Source organism: Vigna umbellata, chromosome 11, assembly GCF_029865625.1.
Source record: "Vigna umbellata cultivar VRB3 chromosome 11, Vumbellata_1.0, whole genome shotgun sequence".
Taxonomy (NCBI): domain Eukaryota; kingdom Viridiplantae; phylum Streptophyta; class Magnoliopsida; order Fabales; family Fabaceae; genus Vigna; species Vigna umbellata.
Window position 1 is genome coordinate 7,347,385 of NC_142175.1, and position 21,038 is coordinate 7,368,422.

At 34.6% G+C, this 21,038-nt stretch overlaps 1 protein-coding gene across 1 annotated transcript; it reads right to left on the reverse strand.

Annotated features, from left to right (window-relative positions):
- Positions 1 to 11,463: 11,463 nt before the first annotated feature.
- LOC148190893 (uncharacterized) lies at positions 11,464 to 14,630 on the reverse strand. Its single transcript, XM_088101204.1, has 2 exons — positions 14,493 to 14,630; positions 11,464 to 11,787 (listed from the first exon to the last, which is right to left on the reverse strand). Exons 1-2 carry the CDS (start codon positions 14,628 to 14,630, stop codon positions 11,464 to 11,466), a joined length of 462 nt encoding a protein of 153 aa, XP_087957330.1.
- Between the last annotated feature and the right edge of the window lie 6,408 nt (positions 14,631 to 21,038).

The following is a 21,038-nucleotide window of genomic DNA, read 5'->3' on the forward strand; positions in this document are numbered from 1 at the left end:
ACCAACTCCGGTTTTTAAGATTCCTCTATGACTAGGGCAGTTGGTTTCCTGAAGAAGTTTCTGGTTTACCTCCTCCTTGTGTGCATGAAGATCACCTTAGGACAGTGCTTGGAGTACTAAGAGGAAGAAAAGTGTATGCTAATCTGTCTAAGTGTGAGTTTTGGATGGAAGAAATTTCTTTTCTTGAGCACGTAAGTTCAGCGGGAGGAATTTCGGTAGTTTCTGCTAAAGCGCAAGCAAATCTTCGGTGAGGAAGATCTAAGATTGTTGCTGAGGTCAGGAGCTTAATGGGTTTAGCGAGCTACTATCGTCATTTTATTGGAAGCTTTTCCAAAGTTGTGGCGCTGTGGACACAACTGACTAGGAAGGATCAACCTTTGGTTTGGACAAACCATTGTGAGACTAGCTTCTAAGAGCTAAAGACAAGGTTGACAAGTGCATCCAGTGTTCCATGTATCTCAATTGAGAAATACGTGTCCGGTCCTCCTCGCGTGTTTGAAGTTAAGGGTGTGCAAGTCGCAGAAGATTTGTCAGTTCAAGTACAACCAGTAAAGATTGGGGACGAACTATCAAATGAGTCCAGGTCATATGGGATGGTAGAACAAACGACTCCACTTGGAAGTTAGAGAACGAGATGGGAGAAACTTACCTCAACTTGTTTTGGTAAGCTTAATTTTCGAGGACGAAAATTTTTGTTGTTGGGGAGAATGTAAGGACCGTGCGTCCTTTTAAAAGAAGAAGTGGGGAAGGGGGACAGTGGCACGTTCGTGTAGTGGTGGGAGAGGGGCTCCACGTCCAGCAAGGAAGTGGGCAGCAGTTGTGAGTGGTGGGTCTCTCCACTTGGAAGTGCTCCAGCCATCATCAGGAACCTCCAACCATCTCCTTCGTTGGTGGGCATAGCACTGAGGAGTGGCTGTGGGGAGCACCATTTTCTTCCTTCTTAAAGGTAGAAGCCATGGATTCAAAGGGATTGGGAGTTCTGCAGATTGGAGGAGTTGCTGCCATATCTGTGAGAGGGTGAAGTGAGAGCTGCTGAAGTGCAAGGAGGCCTTGGATTGCCAGTCTTGGGGGAAATTGATTCAAGAGGAGTGTTCGGTGCTGCATCTGGAGGAGTGAAGAGCTTGCTGCAAGATCTGGGAGAGGTGAAGTGGAGAGCTTTTGGAGTTGCAAGGAGATCAAGAACTGCAAATCTTTTGGAGATAGATCAAAGGAAGTCTTCAAGAGGTAAGGGGAGTTGGATTTATTTCTTTGATTGTTGAGATAATCTGTGTTTGATGCAAACCTGGGAAGAAAGGGGATGAAAAATGGGGTTTCTGGGTTTTCTGGAAAATTTGGTGCGATTCTGCAGAATTCTGCAGAACGCACGTTCGTCCGTGTGGTGCTCGACCAAATAGTGGTCGGCCAAAGTCAGCATTCGGTCTTGTATTCTCAGGTAGCGAGCGTTAGCGTTCGTCCTTGATGTGTATTATGTGATATTAGCGTTCGGTCGTATTGTAGGTTAAACCTTGATTTTCGTACCGTTCGGTTAGGTGTTGATCTATGTCGTTCGGTCATGGTTCATTTTATACCGTTCGGTTGATATTTGATTGGATAGTTTTCGGTTAAGTATTGATCTGTTACAGTCCGGTCTTTTTGATTTAATACTGTTCGGTTAAGTGTTGAGGTGGTACTGGATTAAGTGTTGATGTGGTACTGGATTAAGTGGTGATCATTCGGTCAGGATTCTAGACTATCGTCCAGTATTGTAGGTGTTCGACATAGTACTCTAGGAGTTCGATCAATACGCAAGACGTTCGTCCTAATGGTGTCCAATTTAATAGTGATTGATTTTGAGTATTCGGTCTCGGTGTATTACTGATTGTATGCGTTCGGTCTTAGGTTAGGATTCTTAGGCTTCGACCTCGAGCGTTCGGTTTTAGTCTAATAGTTATTGTAAACGTTCGTCCTAATACGTTATTCTCGGATAATGATCATGAGCGTTCAGTCTTTGTGAATTAGTGATTGTACTCAGGAAGTGATCTTGAGCGTCCGATCATGGTGAAATAGTGATCGTAGGTATTCGTCCCTAAATTGGTATTCTCAGGAAGTGATCTTAAGCGTTCGGACTTGTTTTAATTGCGATTGTGAGTGTTCGGCTTTAAGTTGGTATTCTTAGTTTGGATCTTGAGCATTCGGCCTTGGTTTTAATTGTGATTGTGAGCGTTCGACCTTAAGTTGGCATTCTTAGGTTTGGATCTTGAGCGTTCGGCCTTGGTTTAGTGGTGATTGTGAGCGTTCGGTCTTTAGTTGGTATTCCTAGGTTTGGATCATAAGCATTCTGTCTTGGGTATTAGTGATTGTGAGCGTTCGGTTTTAACTTGATATTCTAATATGGAATCTTAAACGTTCGGCCTTGGTGTATTAGTGAGTATAAGCGTTCGTTCTTAACTCGGTATTCTCGGATAGCAATCTGGAACGTTCGGTCTTAATTTGATAGTCGTAAGTTTGGATCTTGAGCGTTCGGTGTTATTATGTGATTAGTGATTGATAGTGTTCGGTCTTGGTGTATTAGTTATCGTTAGCGTTCGATCTTGGTGTATTAGTTATCGTTAGCGTTAGATCTTGATCTGATATTCTCAGACTTCAATCTTAAGCGTTCGGTTTTTGGGACTTTAGTGACGATTAGCGTTCGTTCTCGATGATGTTAATCCTCAGGAAGTACTCGTCAAAGGTAGTGTTACGACTAGGCTTGATCTTTGAGCGTTCGTCCTTTGGGGTTCGGTTTAATAACGTTTGGTGTCCATAAACAGCGTTCGGTCCAACGAGGCTTTACCTTTGAATGTTCGTCCAAACTGTTTCGAATTAATAGTATTCGATGGAATATGGTGTACTGTTTTAGCGTTCGATCAGTAGTGCTTAATTCCATGACCTTCGGCCAAATAGTGTGAAATCAAATATGGTGCTCGGTTTAGCGTTCGGTCTGATTGTATTAGATTTGATAGCGTCCGTCAAAGAGTGTTCGGCAGAGTTGGTAAGTAACGTACGTCCAAATAGTGTTCGGCCTGGTGGTTGGAAAGTAGCGTTCGTTCAGTAGCGTTCGTCTAACAGTTTTCGGTGAATAGTGCTCGTCCAAATAGTATTCTACAAATAGTGTTTCAGTTTAAGTTCATTTCCGTGAATTGAATTATGTGTTGGGGATTTACCTTGCTAGTGTTGGGAAGTGCCAGCTGAACTATGCAAGTGTAAAGGTGAGTCGTGTGTTGTGGATTTACCTTGCTAGTGTTGGGAAGTGCCAGCTGAACTATGCAAGTGTAAAGATGAGTCGTGTGTTGGGGATTTACCTTGCTAGTGTTGGGAAGTGCCAGCTGAACTATGCAAGTGTAAAGATGAGTCTCGTGTTGGGGATTTACCTTGCTAGTGTTGGGAAGTGCCAGCTGAACTATGCAAGTGTAAAGATGAGTCTCGTGTTGGGGATTTACCTTGCTAGTGTTGGGAAGTGCCAGCTGAACTATGCAAGTGTAAAGATAAGTCTCGTGTTGGGGATTTACCTTGCTAGTGTTGGGAAGTGCCAGCTGAACTACGCAAGTGTAAAGATGAGTCTTGTGATGTCAGTTTACCATGTTTGGAGGACTTTTGCATGACGTGTAAGATGTGTGAATTGTGGTTTAATGAGTATGTCTTAATTGTTCTATGTATGATAACATGAATTAGCTGTGATATATGTATAACATGCTTTTTATATCTAGCTCACCCTTGCATTGTTTGTGTTGTGTGCTGTTTGGGTATGTTTCGTTGGCGATGATCATCCACTTGGATGGGAGCAGACATTGTCGAGGAGATCCACTTGGACCAAGAGCTAGAGGTTGCTGATGTTGCGGAGTAGTCTTCTTAGAAATTTCCTGATTGAACACTCGTAGTGATCAATCCTTTCAACTGTTTAAGTTTAAATTTTTACTCCTTTTATTTGGATGACTGTAATTTCGCACTTAAATTACACGTCATATTCTGACTGTTCTCTATATTTGAATGCTGACGTCTTTATTATATAATATTCGTTATTATATAATCGGGATGTTACAATGGACAACTTAAGTACCAAGTCTTTCCTTAGCCAAAATGTTCCTCAACTAGTTTTAATATATTTTTTATTTATAGATTCAAAACAACAACATATAATATTAACACAGAAATTCAATGTAGATAGATATACAATAAGCATTAACAGTATTCACACAAAATTTCAAGACATGAATAGTAATAAAACAATACTAAATCATAATATAAAAGTTTAGAAAGGTTAGCTCCCCTACCTCTATTCCAGACTTAATCTCTTGCTCAGAATTTGTTTCCCCGAAAATCTTCCAGAACCTCTACTCTTCTTGCAACTAAAAATTTCTTCCTAACTCTTTCTTCTCTATTTCTCAAGCTCTCACTTGATTCTTCCTCTCTTTGTGGATAATAGTCTCCCCTCTCACGGCTATTTATAGTCCAAAAATTTTACTATTCACCAAATTTTAATATTATTTATTATTTTAATATTATTTTAATATTTTAATCACCACTTACATATTGGATTCCTCAATAATTCCTTAAAACATGGAGTGTTTTATCCACTATCAATATTTTATTTTTTTTTAATTTTTTTAATTTTTTTTTACAAAAAGGTAGAAAGGAGTTTGAACCCATGTTCTTGAAATCAGCACAATTTTCTACCAATTAAGCTACCAAAATTTTTTATTTAGCTTTCCACATTTTATTTTTACATAAATTTATTATATTTTCCATTCACAAAGAAATTTATTACTACTAGTAATAAAATTGTTACTATTAAGGTAAATATTTTTCATGGGTCCTACACACACATAAAAATGAAACAAGGAATTATAAAAGTTACTTCAACCTCAACACAAGAAAGTTCAATTACTCATAATGATGAATCTGGTTAGTTCTTGTCCCTCTCTCATGACTCTATCTCAAAACAAAACCTTGTTCTTATACAAATTAAAAATCTTGCTCACCTCTTTCCTTCAATGTTTAGCTGCAAAGATTTCCTTTTGGGCAAGGTTTCCATTTAAGTCAGGCCTCTTTGCTTTGGTGATTAACACTTAAGGTTTCCTCCTGTTGAGGATTTTCTTCTATGGTACAACTTAACTTTTTTGTGCTTCAAGTTTCTTCCTCGTGAAGGTTTTTTTGTGTGGCTCAACATCTCTTCTTATTTCTCAATTACGAGGATAATATTTGAATTATTTTAAACCACCTTTCAATGCTCAACATCATTTCTAGAGCTCAGCGACCCCATTCTCCAGTTCTTGCAAAAGTGTTACATTTTTAATAACGAATCATTAGTTGCATATTTATTTAATTCTTAATACCTCATTTTGTATTTCTAAGATAAAGAGGATTGATTTAGTCAATTTATGTCAATTTCATGCATTTTAAGTGTCAAAATCATATCTAAAATCAAGTAAATTAGATGGTTATCATTACGTAGAGGTGTATTACTTGGAGTATTATTGATTGATGGTCTAGTATGTTTGTTTAGCGTTATTATGTGTTTGTCATATGTAGGATGTATGTTTGAAAGTTTGTACGACCGTTGAATTTTCTAATAGGTAATATTAAGAATGACCCATAGACTTTGTACTCCACCTCATCTTAATGTTGGAGAGAAGGCTAATAATGAAGGAAACCAGATTGTACGATCCACATAAATGATGGCAATGCGACATAACAACATAATGTGATATTAGATAAGAATCAACAAGCAAATTGACCTTGGGATGAATTAGGAATGGAAGGATTCATGAGGTATAATCTTCTTAAGTTTAATAGTATAATCAAATTAAGTTGATGAGTGGATGAGATAAAAAAGATTTTTAGAGAAATCACTTATCTAAAGAGAGAAAGTTGGCATTTGCTATATATCTATTGTCAAGAGAAGTTAAATTTTGGCAAGCAAGAACTCAACAAGATGGAATTCGAGAGTTGAAGCATTGGATTGGAAGAATTTCAAGTTGAGATTCCTAGAAAAATATTTTCCAATTAGTGCTAGATACGTAAAGGAGGTTGAATTTATGAAGTTGGAGCAAGATATCGGTGTATGCATATAAGTTTGAGTATTTGACAAATTTTATATTCAAGCTACTTTGGAAGCGTGGAGGTGTAAGAAATTTGAGGAAGGGTTAAAATATGAATTAAAGAAGGTGACACTTCCTTTAAGAATTAGAGAATTGTCTGTGTGGTAGAAAAGGCTAAAAAATCAATTGAAAGGTTAAAAAAGTGACCAAATAAGATGATTAATTTACATGTGAAAAAGACAAATGCATATCAAAAGAAGTTGTACGACAAATTGTAGTAACAAAATTTAGAAGTTATTTCATCTGGGTCATTATAGAAAGAAGTCAAATGTTATATATTATCATAAAAGGCTACATTTATAAAGAAGTTGTCCTTATAAAAATAAAGTTTGCTATCTTTGTAAAAAAAGAAACTATCTTTCAAAAATTTTGTCCATGAAAAGTAGGATAGACTGGTGTTAGAGGAAAACAAACAAGAGAAGCTAACAAATCTCCAATACATAAAGTGTTCCCAACGATAGGATTAAAAACAACTCCATGAGGTAATTTTTCATAGAAGCTAGGAATGTGTGTGAATATAGTGTTGATATGTGTGAAAAAGTTACATATTCAATTTCAGATTTTTAAGGTAAGGACAAGTGTTAAAGTTGGATGGAATGGAATAAACCATGTTACAAGAATATTTAAAGATTTTGAGTTGTAAGTAAATTTTATTTTGTTAGATTTTTTTTTTTTAAAATTGGTGATGTTAGAATAACTATTTGAAATTTTTATTTTCGAGGATACAAATTTTTATTTGATAGGAAAGAAATTTTTATTTGTTAGAATAATATTTAATCGCAATTTTTCTTGGAAAATCCAATTGCTCCAAGCCAAAAGTTAACTAGTTTTATTTTTAACACAAGAAACTCAAACATGATAAAAAAAAAACCTCATCATTAAACATAAGTTATTACTACTACCTTAGATTAATAGAATATTGAACTCAGCCCAACACTGTGCACTTAAAGTTGACAGCCCAATTGGCTTCAGTCCAAGAAAGCACAAAACGTTTCTCACAAATCATCATTTGTGCCAAAACGCGTTTTCGTGTGAGAAGAGAGAGAACGGAGCATCCGGAGGTTTCCAGAGAGGACGACGGCGAGAACTTTCGGTGGGGGTAGCGGCGGTCGGCGACGAAGAAGGAAAAGATGATCAGCGCAGTAAACACGGTAAGAAAAATGTATCCTTTTATTATTTCTGTAAGTTCCTAAAAACATGAGCGTCTTATTTTCTTTCTGCTTCTTCTGGCGGAGCGTCTACATGTATATATATAGAGTTCAAGAAAAGGGAAAACGGGAAAAGCTAACTGAAACTCACAAACTAGAAAACTAACTAATTAAAACAACGTAACTGTCCTTGTGACAGTAACGGAAAACCGACAAAACTCAAAAGCCTCCCCTCAAGCTGGACGGTGTATACTCACCAGTCCAAGCTTGGGAACAATCGTTCTGAACTTGACGTGGTGCGAAAATTTTGTGAAGATGTCAGCCAGTTGCTCGTCGGATCGAATGGGAAGGAGATGAAGAAGGCCCTCTTGTATCTTCTCATGAACGACATGGCAGTCGAGCTCGATGTGCTTGGTGCGTTCGTGAAAGCTCTGATTATGAGCAATATGTCTCGCAGACCTGTTGTCGCAGTATAAAATAGGGGTTCCGGATTCTTCTATCTGAAGATCCTGTAGAAGGTAACGAAGCCACTGTATTTCACATACAGTGGCAGCAAGAGCACGGTATTCAGCTTCTGTGGAAGACCTGGAGACCGTCTTCTGCTTCTTAGACTTCCAGGAAATGAGAGACGATCCAAGGAAGACACAGAAGCCTGTGGTGGATCTTCGAGTGTTGGGACAAGTGGCCCAATCAGAGTCACTAAAGCCCTTTAGTTGCATACGAGAATCAGCAGCAAAGAATAATCCTTGAGATGGCTCGGACTTGATGTACCTGAGAATGTGTTGGACAGCACGATAGTGATAACTGGTAGGGTTTTGCATAAATTGCGAAAGCAAATTAATTGTGAAACACAAATCAAGCCTAGTATTTGTAAGGTAAAGAAGCTTCCCTATCAATTTTCTGTAGAGAGTAGGATCATCAAGGTAGTTGTCTGTTTTATACAGAGGGCTTGTGTTACTTAGGAAAGGAGTAGTAGACGGTTTGCATCCAAGCATTCCAGTCTCCTCAAGTATGTTGAGAGCATACTTTCTCTGGGATAAGTGGATCCCCTTTTTAGATCTGGCCACTTCTAACCCAAGGAAATACTTGAGTTCCCCTAAATTCTTTATGTGAAATCTTTGGTGAAGTAACTCTTTTATGCAGTTGATTTCCATCATAGAATTTCCTGCTAAAACAATGTCATCTACATACACAAGCAAAGCAGTAAAACTCGTAGGTGTTTTTCTTATAAACAGAGAATGATCAGATTTTGATTGGATAAAATTTGCAGATATTAGAAAAGTAGACAATTTTTCAAACCATTGTCTACTGGCCTGTTTTAGACCATATAGAGACTTTCTTAGCTTGCAAACCTGTCCCTTCTGAATGTTTAGAATTGGGGGTGGTTCCATGTAGACTTCTTCATTGAGATCTCCATGTAAGAAAGCATTATCAACATCAAGTTGATGTAAAAACCAATTGTGTGAAGCAGCTAGAGCAATGAGAAGTCTGACAGTGGTTAACTTGGCCACAGGTGAGAAAGTATCAAGATAATCAATTCCTTCTTGTTGGGTGTATCCCTTTGCCACCAATCGAGCCTTAAGCCTTTCAATGCTACCATCTGCTTTATACTTGGTCTTGTACACCCATTTACACCCTATAAGGGTTTTTCCTGAAGGAAGTTGAACTAAATCCCAAGTTTTGTTATCTTGTAAAGCTTTAATTTCTCTTTCCATGGCTTCCACCCATTCAGTCATTTCCTTAGCTTGATTATAGGATTGAGGTTCCTTATTTCCAGTGACAGCTAGGGTATATCTCAAGTGTTTTTCTGTCAAATTATCACAACATAATGAATTGGAAATCGGGTAAGGAGTTTTAAAATTGTTCTTCACAGTTAAGGATTGATTGACCTGATGAACATAGTCTTTGAGATATTCCAGTGTCTTTCTAGTCCTCTGAGATCTCCTTTGCTCACGAACCTCCTGATTGCTTCTGGTACCATGGTCATTTTCTTCATTATCAGAAGCCTGTTGTGTTTGTTCTTCATTGTTAGCATTGGATTCAGCATACTGGTTTCCCAGCAGATCGTTGAGAGTGTCAGCCTTGTCACCTTCATTGTCTATATCTTCATCATTTCTTTGCTGGCTTTGATAAGGGAAGATGTCTTCATGGAACACCACATTTCTGCTTATGAGAAGTTCCCTGGTATTCAAGTCAAGAACAATATGGCCCTTCATACCAGGTTTATATCCTAGAAATATACCTTTCCTAGCTCTTGGATCAAGTTTACTTCTGTTATTCTCAAGAGTGGAAGCAAAACACAAACACCCAAAGGACCTTAAATCTAAATAAGTGGGAGGAAGATTATACAACAAATCATGAGGGGTCTTGTTATTTAAAATGGGAGTGGGTAATCTATTTATTAGGTAAACAGCATGTCCCACAGCATATGACCAGTAAGTACTAGGTATGTTGGATTGGAATAAGAGACTACGGGCCACATTCAGAATGTGTTGGTGCTTTCTTTCAACAACAGAGTTCTGTTCAGGTGTCTCAACACAACTCTTTTGATGTATAATGCCATGTGAATCGTAAAATTTCATGCAACTGAATTCAGGTCCATTATCAGATCTAACAATCTTAATCATTTTGTCAAATTGGTTTTTGATCTTAATAATGAAGTTTTGCAGTAAATCTCTAGTTTGTCCTTTGTTGTTCATTAGAAAAATCCATGTATGCCTACTGTAGTCATCTACTATAGTGAGGAAATATCTATGCCCATGAACAGAAACAGTTTTGAGGGGACCCCATATGTCGCAGTGTATAAGATCAAAGCATGCATTAGTAAGAGAAATGCTTTTAGTAAAAGGTAATCTGTGCTGTTTAGCATAATGACAAGTGTCACAAACTACATCAGCACCCATTTTGATGTAAGGAAACTTCTCACATAATTGTTTTACAACCTTTTGTCCTGGGTGGCCTAGCCTAACATGCCACAGATTAATATCAGCACTTTTAAAAGAAAAAACAGAATTTGTACTACATCTTGAATTGGGTTTTGAGAAAGCTTGTAGATAATAGAGACCTCCCCAAGAGTTAGCACATCCAATCATCCTCAAAGTATTGTTCTCCCTTATCTGACAAGTCTTAGAAGAAAAGGTCAGGCTACAGTTTAAATCCTGAATAAGTTTTTGGACATAAATCATATTGAAACAAAAATCAGGAATATAAATGACATTAAAAATGATAAACTCTTTTGCAAAATGCACAGTGCTAGCGTACTCGGCAGTAATTATGGTTTTGTTAGGAAGTTTGATAGGGACAGGTTTGATCTTATAAAAGGTAGTGTAGTTTGTTTTATCATGTGTGACATGGTCAGTGGCACCAGTATCTAAAATCCAGGAAAGATTACCTTTTTCATTTTCAGTGTTGTTCCTCTAGACTTGATTGATCTTGTGGTTAGATTCATCACGTTTGTCTATCATTCTAAGTAATTTCTACATTTGCTCATTGGTAAGAGAATTAAGAATGTTGCCGTTATTGGTCTGCTGAATGTTTTGAACCCCTTCAGTCCCATTGCTATTTGAGCAAACATTAGCAGAGCTCCAGTCATTTCCCTTTTCAGAGCTGTTACCCCCCTTTTTGTACCAAGGGGGAAATCCATGCTTAGAATAGCATTCGTTCACTGTGTGATTCATTTTGTTGCAAAAGGAACATTTCTTTCCATGATTGGGGTTTCTGCCTCTACCTCTTCCTTGTCCACGAAATCCAGGACCTCTTCCTTGATTCCCTGAATTTTTCCAATTCTGATCTGGCTTCCAGGAGCTGCTTCTGTCAACACTATTGGCCAAAATTTTAATTTCAGTAGAGACTTGCTTTTCTTGCCTCTCTTGTTGCATAATAAGAGAGAAAACACGGTTGATGTTGGGAAGAGGGTCCATTAGTAGGATCTGTGTCCTGACAGTTCTGTAGGAATCGTTTAGACCTTTTAGAAAGAAAATAACATGTTCAACTTCCCTGTACTTCAAGGAGCATTTGGAAAGTTCACAGTTGCAAGGAGTAGGACACGTGCATGTGGGTATGGGTCTTAAAGACTCAAGTTCTTCCCATAAAATTTTAAGATCAGTGAAAAATTGGCTGACTCCTCTTTCTCCTTGTTTGATGGAGTGTATGTCCTGAAGTAGGTCAGATATCTTGAAATAATCCCCTTTAGAAAAACGTTATTTCAGTTCATCCCATAGTTCTTTGGCTTCTTCCACGTATATGACGCTTTCCGCTATCTCAAGGGAGAGAGTTTTTGTTATCCAAGATAAGATCATCATGTTGCACCTCTCCCAGGCATCAAACTGAGGATCCGTTCTTTGCGGTTTCTTTATCGTACCATCAAAAAACTTAATCTTGTTCTTGGAAAGCAAGGCACGTCGCATGCTCCTGCTCCATGAGGAGTAATTGTTGTCGTTTAAGACTTGAGTGATTAAGGTGAGACCAGGATTTTCTCCTGGATGCAAATAGAAGGGGCTAGTTGGGTTGGATGATTGATCCACCTGTTCCATGAAGAGGCCCAGAAAAAAAATCTTTCAAGAAGCTTTCAAGATCAGTGGAAGCAGCGAGCAACGGAAGCAGAGCAGGCACTAGACCTGCTCTGATACCATATTGAACTCAGCCCAACACTGTGCACTTAAAGTTGACAGCCCAGTTGGCTTCAGTCCAAGAAAGCACAAAACGTTTCTCACAAATCATCATTTGTGCCAAAACGCGTTTTCGTGTGAGAAGAGAGAGAACGGAGCATCCGGAGGTTTCCAGAGAGGACGACGGCGAGAACTTTCGGTGGGGGCAGCGGCGGTCGGCGGCGAAGAAGGAAAAGATGATCAGCACAGTAAACACGGTAAGAAAAATGTATCCTTTTATTATTTCTGTAAGTTCCTAAAAACATGAGCGTCTTATTTTCTTTCTGCTTCTTCTGGCGGAGCGTCTACATGTATATATATAGAGTTCAAGAAAAGGAAAAACGGGAAAAGCTAACTGAAACTCACAAACTAGAAAACTGACTAATTAAAACAACGTAACTGTCCTTGTGACAGTAACGGAAAACCGACAAAACTCAAAATAGAAATTCAAACCTGATTTTTTTTCTCTTTTGTACAGAGATGAAATAACCCAATTGTCTTATTAGTTAAATTTGTTATTATAGATAAAAAAATTAATAAAAATTGAATTTTATCCATCAAACTTTACCTACGAGCATCTACTCCTAGACATACAAATAAACGTAACAAGCAACCATCCTAAGAAAAAAAAAAACTTACTTCAAACAAAATTTACATTAGCGAATACTCTTACTAGCATTCTTAAGATAAGGCCAATTCTTAAAAATGATGAACTGTTAACTCATAATATGAAGAAAAAAAAATAAAAAAATGATTTTAAAAAAAATGATTTTTATGAAAAGAAGTTTAAATAGTTAAGTTGGTCTATTTATTATAATTTTAACTTTAATAAAATATCTATACTTTATCTCATTTATCCTACTTATACTTTGAAACCAAATCACTTTTTCCTCACAGCGCAAACCTATCTTGAATTATAAAGTCCCATTTTTCATGTTTTGTTGATTCAAATGATTTGGAAACATATTTTTGTTAAAAAAATTGAAGTTGTTTGACTTTATATATATAATTAAATAATATTATAATCAAGTTATACAAAAGTAAACACTATCATGATTATTGTAGGCCAAATATATAAACATATTTTTTTCATTTTAGCCAAATAAGGTTCTGCAGTCACATGATCATTATTGTAGGCCACATGTGTACAATTTGCAACTGCAACCAGAAATTGTGCCCAACTAGATGGCTTTCTACAGGTCATAGCTGCCTCTAATGACCAAACTAAACATTCAATTATTAATTAAGACTTATTATTTATCACTATTGTTCTTGACTTTCCTTCCTGGTGGCTGAATTCGCAATCAACTAAGTCAATTAGATTAAACACAGCATAGGCTTATTATAGTTAAATTATAATGTTCATTTGGATGTTAAAAAAAACTACATTTTTCTGTGGATGGCTTCTACAGAATTAATTAACAGTACTTCTTTTGGATGTTGATGAGGTTGATTTAGGTATTGGAAAGTGGACCACTGCACGTTCAAAGACAAGCTAAAGTATATTGTTTTGGTGTTATATATATGATCTGTTTGTGGGAAAAAGAATAGTGGAAATATGTTGTGTTAGATGTTTGATGGCATTAAGAGGCATAATTATGGATGTAACATATTTTACCTTGAGAGTAACGTGTATAGCACATAATAATTGAGGAAAATTTGGCAAGAACTTTTCATGGTTCATACCTGTTATTTCCCACATTATCTAGTTATTATTAATGGGTTGTCTAGATTGTGCTTATTTACTAATTGATGTGTGAGATATTTTCTTTTTCCTAGGTTTCCAGTTGCTGCGTGTCTCTTCTATGCAATAAATGTTCTTACGTGGTATATATGTAATTAGGGTTGAAAAAAAAATTGTACCCCAGAGACGGTTTTCAAGCATAAGAGAGGTGTTTTTGCTTCCTACGTTAAAAATTCTAAAATGTTTGATTTGTGTTTAGAAAATGATTGTGAGTATAACAGATAAAGAAAATATTTTTTCTTTTAGAAAATCTATTTTACAAATTTATATTTTTAATTTTTATTAATGAAAAATATATTAATTATATTTAAAATTTAACTTTATATTTTTTTATTTAGATCTATTAAATTTAACTTTATATATTTTATAGGGTTAAATATGTTTTTAGTCCCTGAAGTTTCACTGATTTTTGGTTTTAGTCCCTGCATGAAACATTGATGGCATTTAATCCTTATTGTTTTGAAACTGTTATAAATAGTCCCTAATTTTAAACGGCGTTAATTTTTGTTTCACGTGGCTAACGTCTAATGCCAAGTGTGATTTTATTCTCTCCACGTTTTCTTTTTTTTTTTATTCTAAATTTGCAATGAAGTCCCTAATTTCTACGATGTTTACATTTTAGCATTAACACTGCAATTAGGGTTCAGAAGGGGCAGCCATCTGACAGTACAGAAACACATAAGGGGAAACGCAGATCGCTGTCGAACCTCCAACGCAAGGTCGCCGCCACCTAGCCTCCATGTCGCCACAAAAACCTTAACCAACCACCTGCAAACTCCGAGCAGAAGCGTCACCGTCATCTCCTTCAAATTGTGCCGCCACCGTTGACAGAGAAAACCAGAGTCAACAGTGTCGCGTTGGCGTCTTTGCGGAGGTGAGCAGCCTGAGTCGCACCATTTCCGGCATTGATTTCAGCGACCCCGATTGGAAAACAAAGTTCCAGCAAGATTGGGAGGCTCGTTTCAGACTTCCCCATCTCACCGACATCTTCCCAGATGCTCCTCCCATTCCTTCCACCTTTTGTCTCAAAATGAAGTTGGTTGGTAGGTCTAGTTTTCTTTTCTTTACCCTTTGTTTGCTACTACGGAAACATTGCTCTGTCTGGGGTGAGGATTTTTATGCTTTTAAAATTCAACCAATAGAGAAAAGGAATGGGATTTTGGACAACGGGCAAAGGACAAGTTTCGGATTGCTGCATATTGTACTCCACCCCCATTGCCAGATATTATAACTGCCCTCAAACCGTATATGCCATAACTTCCAAGAAGTTTACCTTCAGTGTCCACCAATTCAGTTCTGGCTAATGGAAGGTTCCAGGTGAAGGCACAAAGTAGAAACAGAGAAAAGAAAAGAAAATAATCAAAGTGCAAACATAGAAGAAATTAAGGGCTTCTGTGCAAATTTGGAATAAAAAGAAAACAAAATATGGCACATAATAAATCATAGCTGGCATGAAACGTGGATTGGTCGTTAGCCACGTGAAACAAAAATTAACGCCGTTTAAAATTAGGGACTATTTATAACAGTTTCAAAACAATAAGGATTAAATGCCATCAATGTTTCATGCAGGGACTAAAACCAAAAATCAGTGAAACTTCAGGGACTAAAAACATATTTAACCCTATTTTATAAAACATTAATTTTTTGAAATTTACATTTTGGTGTAAGTTATTTAAATTTAAATTTTAGAAAAACCAAATTTTTTTGTATTAATATTTTATTGATCAATAATTTTATTTCAATTGTATTTAAAAATTATTATTTTATATCTAAATTTATATTTTAAAGATTTAATTTTAAATTTTTTTTTACAATTAAAATTATATATAAAATTATTGGTAGATAGTAGCTATTTTTTTTGTACATATAACTGAAATATAAAAGCAAAAAATAATTTAGATAAAGCGGGTAACTAATAGTTATCGACTTTTATCCGTTGACATTCCTTGATGTAATTATCATGATTAAATCAATTTTATGATATTGATAGTTTACATATTAATAGAGTATTAACTAAAATTTTATGATCTTGATAGTTTACATGATATTACGTCGATACGTATATTTAGGAATTATATCGAGTTACATAAACTTAAGTTTTGTTTAACAATTATGTTTATTTGGAATGAATCTTTTTAAAATTAAATCACTATTGAAACATGTTATTAAGTCACTTGATAAATAAGTGAATGATAATCTTAAAAACTATGTAGAGCCGTGAAAATGGGTTAACTAACTCGATCCACAGTAGTTTTGAGCTAAATTTAAGTTAAAAAAATTACAAATTTCAATACGAGTCATAAATGAACTCAATCTACTAAGAATTTGACTCACTAACCCCGACATAAAAAAAAGAATTAGTTGCATGGTTTTGAACTAACATGTAAAATTATTGTTAGTACTTGAAATTAATTTAATTATTTATTACTTAATTTTTCAATATTATCCGTTAACATTCTTTTTTATTGTAAAAGAGGATAAGGAAGATAATTCAAGAGATGAAAATGTTGTAGATTTATTCATTCAAGACTCTAATTATTATAGATGGATAAATGACAACATTGATTTGATGTTACATCGTCATTTGTATTTTTTTATTATATTTTGGATTATATTTGGAGTTTAAAATGATTTTGGATGTATTTGGATTATATTGAAGTTTAAGATTTAAGATGAATACGTTGGATTGACTTTTTAGATTATTTATATTTTTTTAGAATTATGATTTTTTTGATGAATTATTTATTTATTATCTAAAATAAGAAAAAAATAAATTTTTTAAATTGATTTGAAATTTTTGAATCTTGGTTACCTATTAAAAAAATATAATTTTTTTGAATTAAGTGAACAATTAACCCACCAAGCCATAGTAGATACTCAAATTTATTAAACTCATTAATAAATGAGTCAAATTAATTTGACTTAATAACTGAATAATCCATATGATAGGTAAGACCAGATAACTCATTTGACACCTCTAAAATTATCCACTTATTAATATGATACTAATGGTATAAATCTAATTTTTATTAATAAATCTATAATTTCACATAATATGGAACTCATTTTAAATACCCCATTAAAATTTTTTGATATTTTGACTAGATTAATTTTAGAGAGGGTTTATTCTTAAAATGTTATGTACAATAAGAATAGTATCTATACAAAATAGATAGTGTCAATCATATATTATATGTCCTTTTTACATTATACTTGAGTAGTTTGGTAAATATATTGTTATAAGTGATAAAGTATATTATATATAATTAATTTTGAATTTTGCTTGATTTTAGAAAAGGTGACAAATAATAACTTAGTTATATTTACTTTTACGTCTTGATGTCAATCTTAGTGAAGTACATGAGTTTATAATATAGATTGTTTTTACGAGTACATATTTCCTTTCAACAAAACTGTTATACTTAATAGTTATAAATACAAACAATTTTAAAGTAACTCCATACTATTTTAACATGTCATTTAAAAAAAAAATATTTTATTTATTCTTATATCATTACCAGTGAGCATAATTGATAGTTTCTAAATTAAATGTGCTGCCTTATTTTATAGAATAACATTATTAAATTGAACAAACATATTTTTAATCATGTTAAGGTATAATTAGTGATCCAACTCCGAGTTGTGAATGGTCGGGCCATGCTCTTGATACCCTCCGACACCTCCATTTCTCACATGGGCACATTTGCTTCAATGGTAGCTGATAATTATTTGAAGGTTACTTTGGACAATGCATCATTAATTTTATGGAAGTAGCATTTACTTGTACATTTAATTAGCTCATTATGGTAATTCTTTTTTAAATCAAATAAAAATTATAGAATAAAAAAATATTTAAAAAAATTAGAATAAAAAAATAGTTTACAAATATTAATTTATTTTTATATTATTTGAAAGATCGAAATAAAAAATAGGATTAAATATAATCCTTTGTCTTAAAATCATTTTCAGAAATTGTATTTTTTTCCTTAATCAAATTTGAGTTAATCAAATTTCAATTTCTTAAAAAAATTTAATTGAACCCTTACAATATTTTTAAAGTCTATTGAGTAGTAATAAATTCTTAATTTTGAATACTCAATAGATTATACAAAATTAATAGATCATACAAATAACTTTTCATTTTAATAATATAATACTATTAAAATAGGATATTTCATAATTAATACTCAAAAATACGTAATCTAAAATATATTGTATATTAGTATAGTTATTCAAAAAATAAGATTATAAAAAAAGATAAGATTATAATAATATAGCATATATACATGTCAAGCTACATAATTCTAATTCAAAACTATTATCTAATATCTTTTAACGACTCAGATAATTGTTGTTTAATTTAAGTGAGTTAAAGACAACTAGAGAGCTTTTCGAGGATACTAAGATTGTTTATAGAAATCAGGAGTATGTGACATTCAACTAATATAGGGTAACATGAGTTATTCGCTAACTATGGATACCATGAATGATGAAGAATACTACAAAATCAAGAGCGGGTGAAACTCAACTAGGCAGTGTATAAGGGGATATCAGGAATGTCTAGGGATACTAGGAGTGGTGAAAATACTCAGTTGTAATCTTCTTGAAGATTATAGTGGAACCCTCTAAGGTTAGAGGAGACTAGACTTAGCTTAGTTGGAGTGAATTAGTATAAATATATTTGTGCATTTAGTGTTTACTTCTCTCACAATGCTTCTCTTATAAAACTTGTAGTTGCATTTTCGTTTCAAATATAAAAGCTTTCCATACTAAACAATTATTCGTTAAGAGCAAGTCTTTACAAACACTATAGCGAATAGTCTGAATAGCACATGGTGTTGAACCAACCATGTGGTGTGCTGGTGGGTATCTGTCAACACCCGATTTCGTCCGAGTTAGTTAATAAAATAAAAATTAAAAGTAAAGATAAAAAACCAACAAAAATGAGAGAATAATAATTAACGGTGGGTAAAGAAAAAAAAGAAAATAATAAAATAAATTTCCTTAATGCAGGACACATCACTAGAAAATATTTTTGAAATATTAGTTTGATATGGTAATAATTTGAATCAATATTATGCCAATAATTATAAACAATAATTAAAATGGTATATTAATATAATTTGATGCGTCAGTTGCTTTTAAAGAGGAAAATATGATTTTAAAAATGGACAAATTTTCTGACAATAATTATAATCAATGTCTTGAATATTATTTGATTTCTTTTTCTTAGAACCAAGACATTTTCTTTCCCTATTTTGTTCGTTGTCAATTAATTCACAATTAAGGGCAAAATTACCATAATATTATAATGTGTGTATATAAATACACACCCTGTCGTGACAGAAAAAAAAAAGAAAAAGAGAGAGATACTCTGAAATAAGAGAGAACAAATACGATGAGAGAAAAATAAGTTCTCATGTTAGAGAGACTCTGCCAAAAGAGACTACCAAGGAAGAACCAAGGGAGTACTAAAAGCTGAAAAGGGTATGTCACCTATGTACCCTTCTTTTTTTTTCTCTTTTTATTACACTTTGAAGGTTTTCTTTCTAAAAGAATTATTTTCTACTACACACAAATAACATTTTTTTTAAAATCATAAATTTTTTAGTATAAGTACTCGTCGGCCCATGGCCGATTTCTTTCATTTTTCTCATCATTCTTGAAATAAAAAATTACAAGATCTTTAAAACAAAAAAAAATGTTAATCTTGTTAAACCAAATCCTTGTCGGTTCGCTTTTCAAAAATCTCAAACTTCATAATCAGTTTTAAACCAACTCAAACCTTTTACTAGATATAGAATTACGTGATCCCTGAATGTCCATCATAAATGGATATACGTAGGAGCAAGTCAATCCTTGTCGGGTTCATAAAACAAAAAAATATTTTTTGGTTTTTTGTTAGTTTCTTTATATTTTTTTAGGGAAAATTAAACATTTGGAAAACCACGCAACTTTATACATTTAATTAAAGGTAATGCCTTTGGGCACGTGTACTACGGTGCTAACACCTTCCTTACAGTCGATTCCCGAACCTAAAATTTAGTTTTCGTAGATCATGTCTTATTTTATGGTTTTCCATAGTTTTTCCATCATAAATTATGGTGGCGACTCCCAAAATCTTTTCTTAAACCCGTTTATTTTTCGACTCGTCGTCCCGTCGCGATCCTGGTCGCGACAGTATGTTTTAACTATGGTTTTCTAGCTATACTTAGTTAATCAGGGGTTGTACCTTTCCTCTTTCGAAGGGGTAGAAAGGTAATCACCTTTCCTCTTGTGAAGGAGTAGAAAGGTAGTGACTTTTCCTCTTTCGAGGGGATAGGAAGGTGGATCTCTTCGTCTTTAAAAGGCGGTGGAAGAGATGAGTCTCTTCGTCCATGAGAGTGGTGGAAGAGATGTGTCTCTTCATCCATGATGGGCGGTGGAAGGAACATGGATTTGATTGCTGCTCTTTCCTTTTGTGAGGGGGTAGAAATGTAGTGACCTTTCCTCTTTCGATAGAAAGGTAGTCACATTTCCTCTTGCGGGAGGATAGAAAGGTAGATCTCTTTGTCTTTAAGTGGCGGTTGAAGAGATGAGTCTCTTCGTCCTAGAGGGGCAATGGAAGGCACTAGGATTTGAGTGCTTCTCTTTGCCCTTGCGAGGGGGTAGAAAAGGATGGAGGTCTCGCCCGAGGGTTCCAACTCGTGTTAGTTTAGTGTTGGGATGAACAATTGGGAACAGGGAAGGCATGTCCAAAGTTGTGGTGGAGGACCACTAGAATCATCTTGTTTATATAAACATGAATGATACGGGGAAGTATGGAGGTTGACATACATTTATAATGATGGTTGGATAGGAACGAGTTACCTTAAATTGACAGATGGTGTAGAGTTAATGGGTTGAACATGATTTCGTTTAAGGGAATGTAGGTGTGGTTATTGCTTTGGTTGTTATAGTCTTATTATGATTTGATGTTGTTTGGTGTGATGCAATTGTAATAAGGACTTAACTATTGTGATATAAATGTTATATTGGTGATTTGGTGTTTATTTTGGTATTATTTTGAATGCATTGATCACTTTATGATAATGTTGTAAGGAGAGTTAAATCTCAATGGTTGTGATTGTAGATGTTGTGTGACTTATGGGTAGAGTTCTCTACCAGTGTAGGTGTGGTTCTTTGGGTATGTTGCTTTGATTTTACTTATGGGTGGTTTGGGTAGCAACGAATCAATTATCTTAAGTGATAATCGATTATCACAGTGCATTTTGATGAAAAATGGTGAATTTCATGAAGAATGGACATGAACCAAGCCTGATGAGCTGTGGAGCATGATGATAATCATAGATTGAGGTTAGTTGTTATGTTTAGAGTTAGTTTGACTTGTGATTGAGAGTGGAAC

Excerpts from the sequence above, each read along its gene's own strand:
- LOC148190893 (XM_088101204.1), bottom strand. The coding sequence starts at position 14,630 with ATGGGGAAGTCTGAAACGAGCCTCCCAATCTTGCTGGAACTTTGTTTT. Across the intron at positions 11,788-14,492 it reads ACGCGACACTGTTGACTCTG|GTGGATCAATCATCCAACCC; the intron begins GTTTTCTCTGTC and ends TTCATGGAACAG.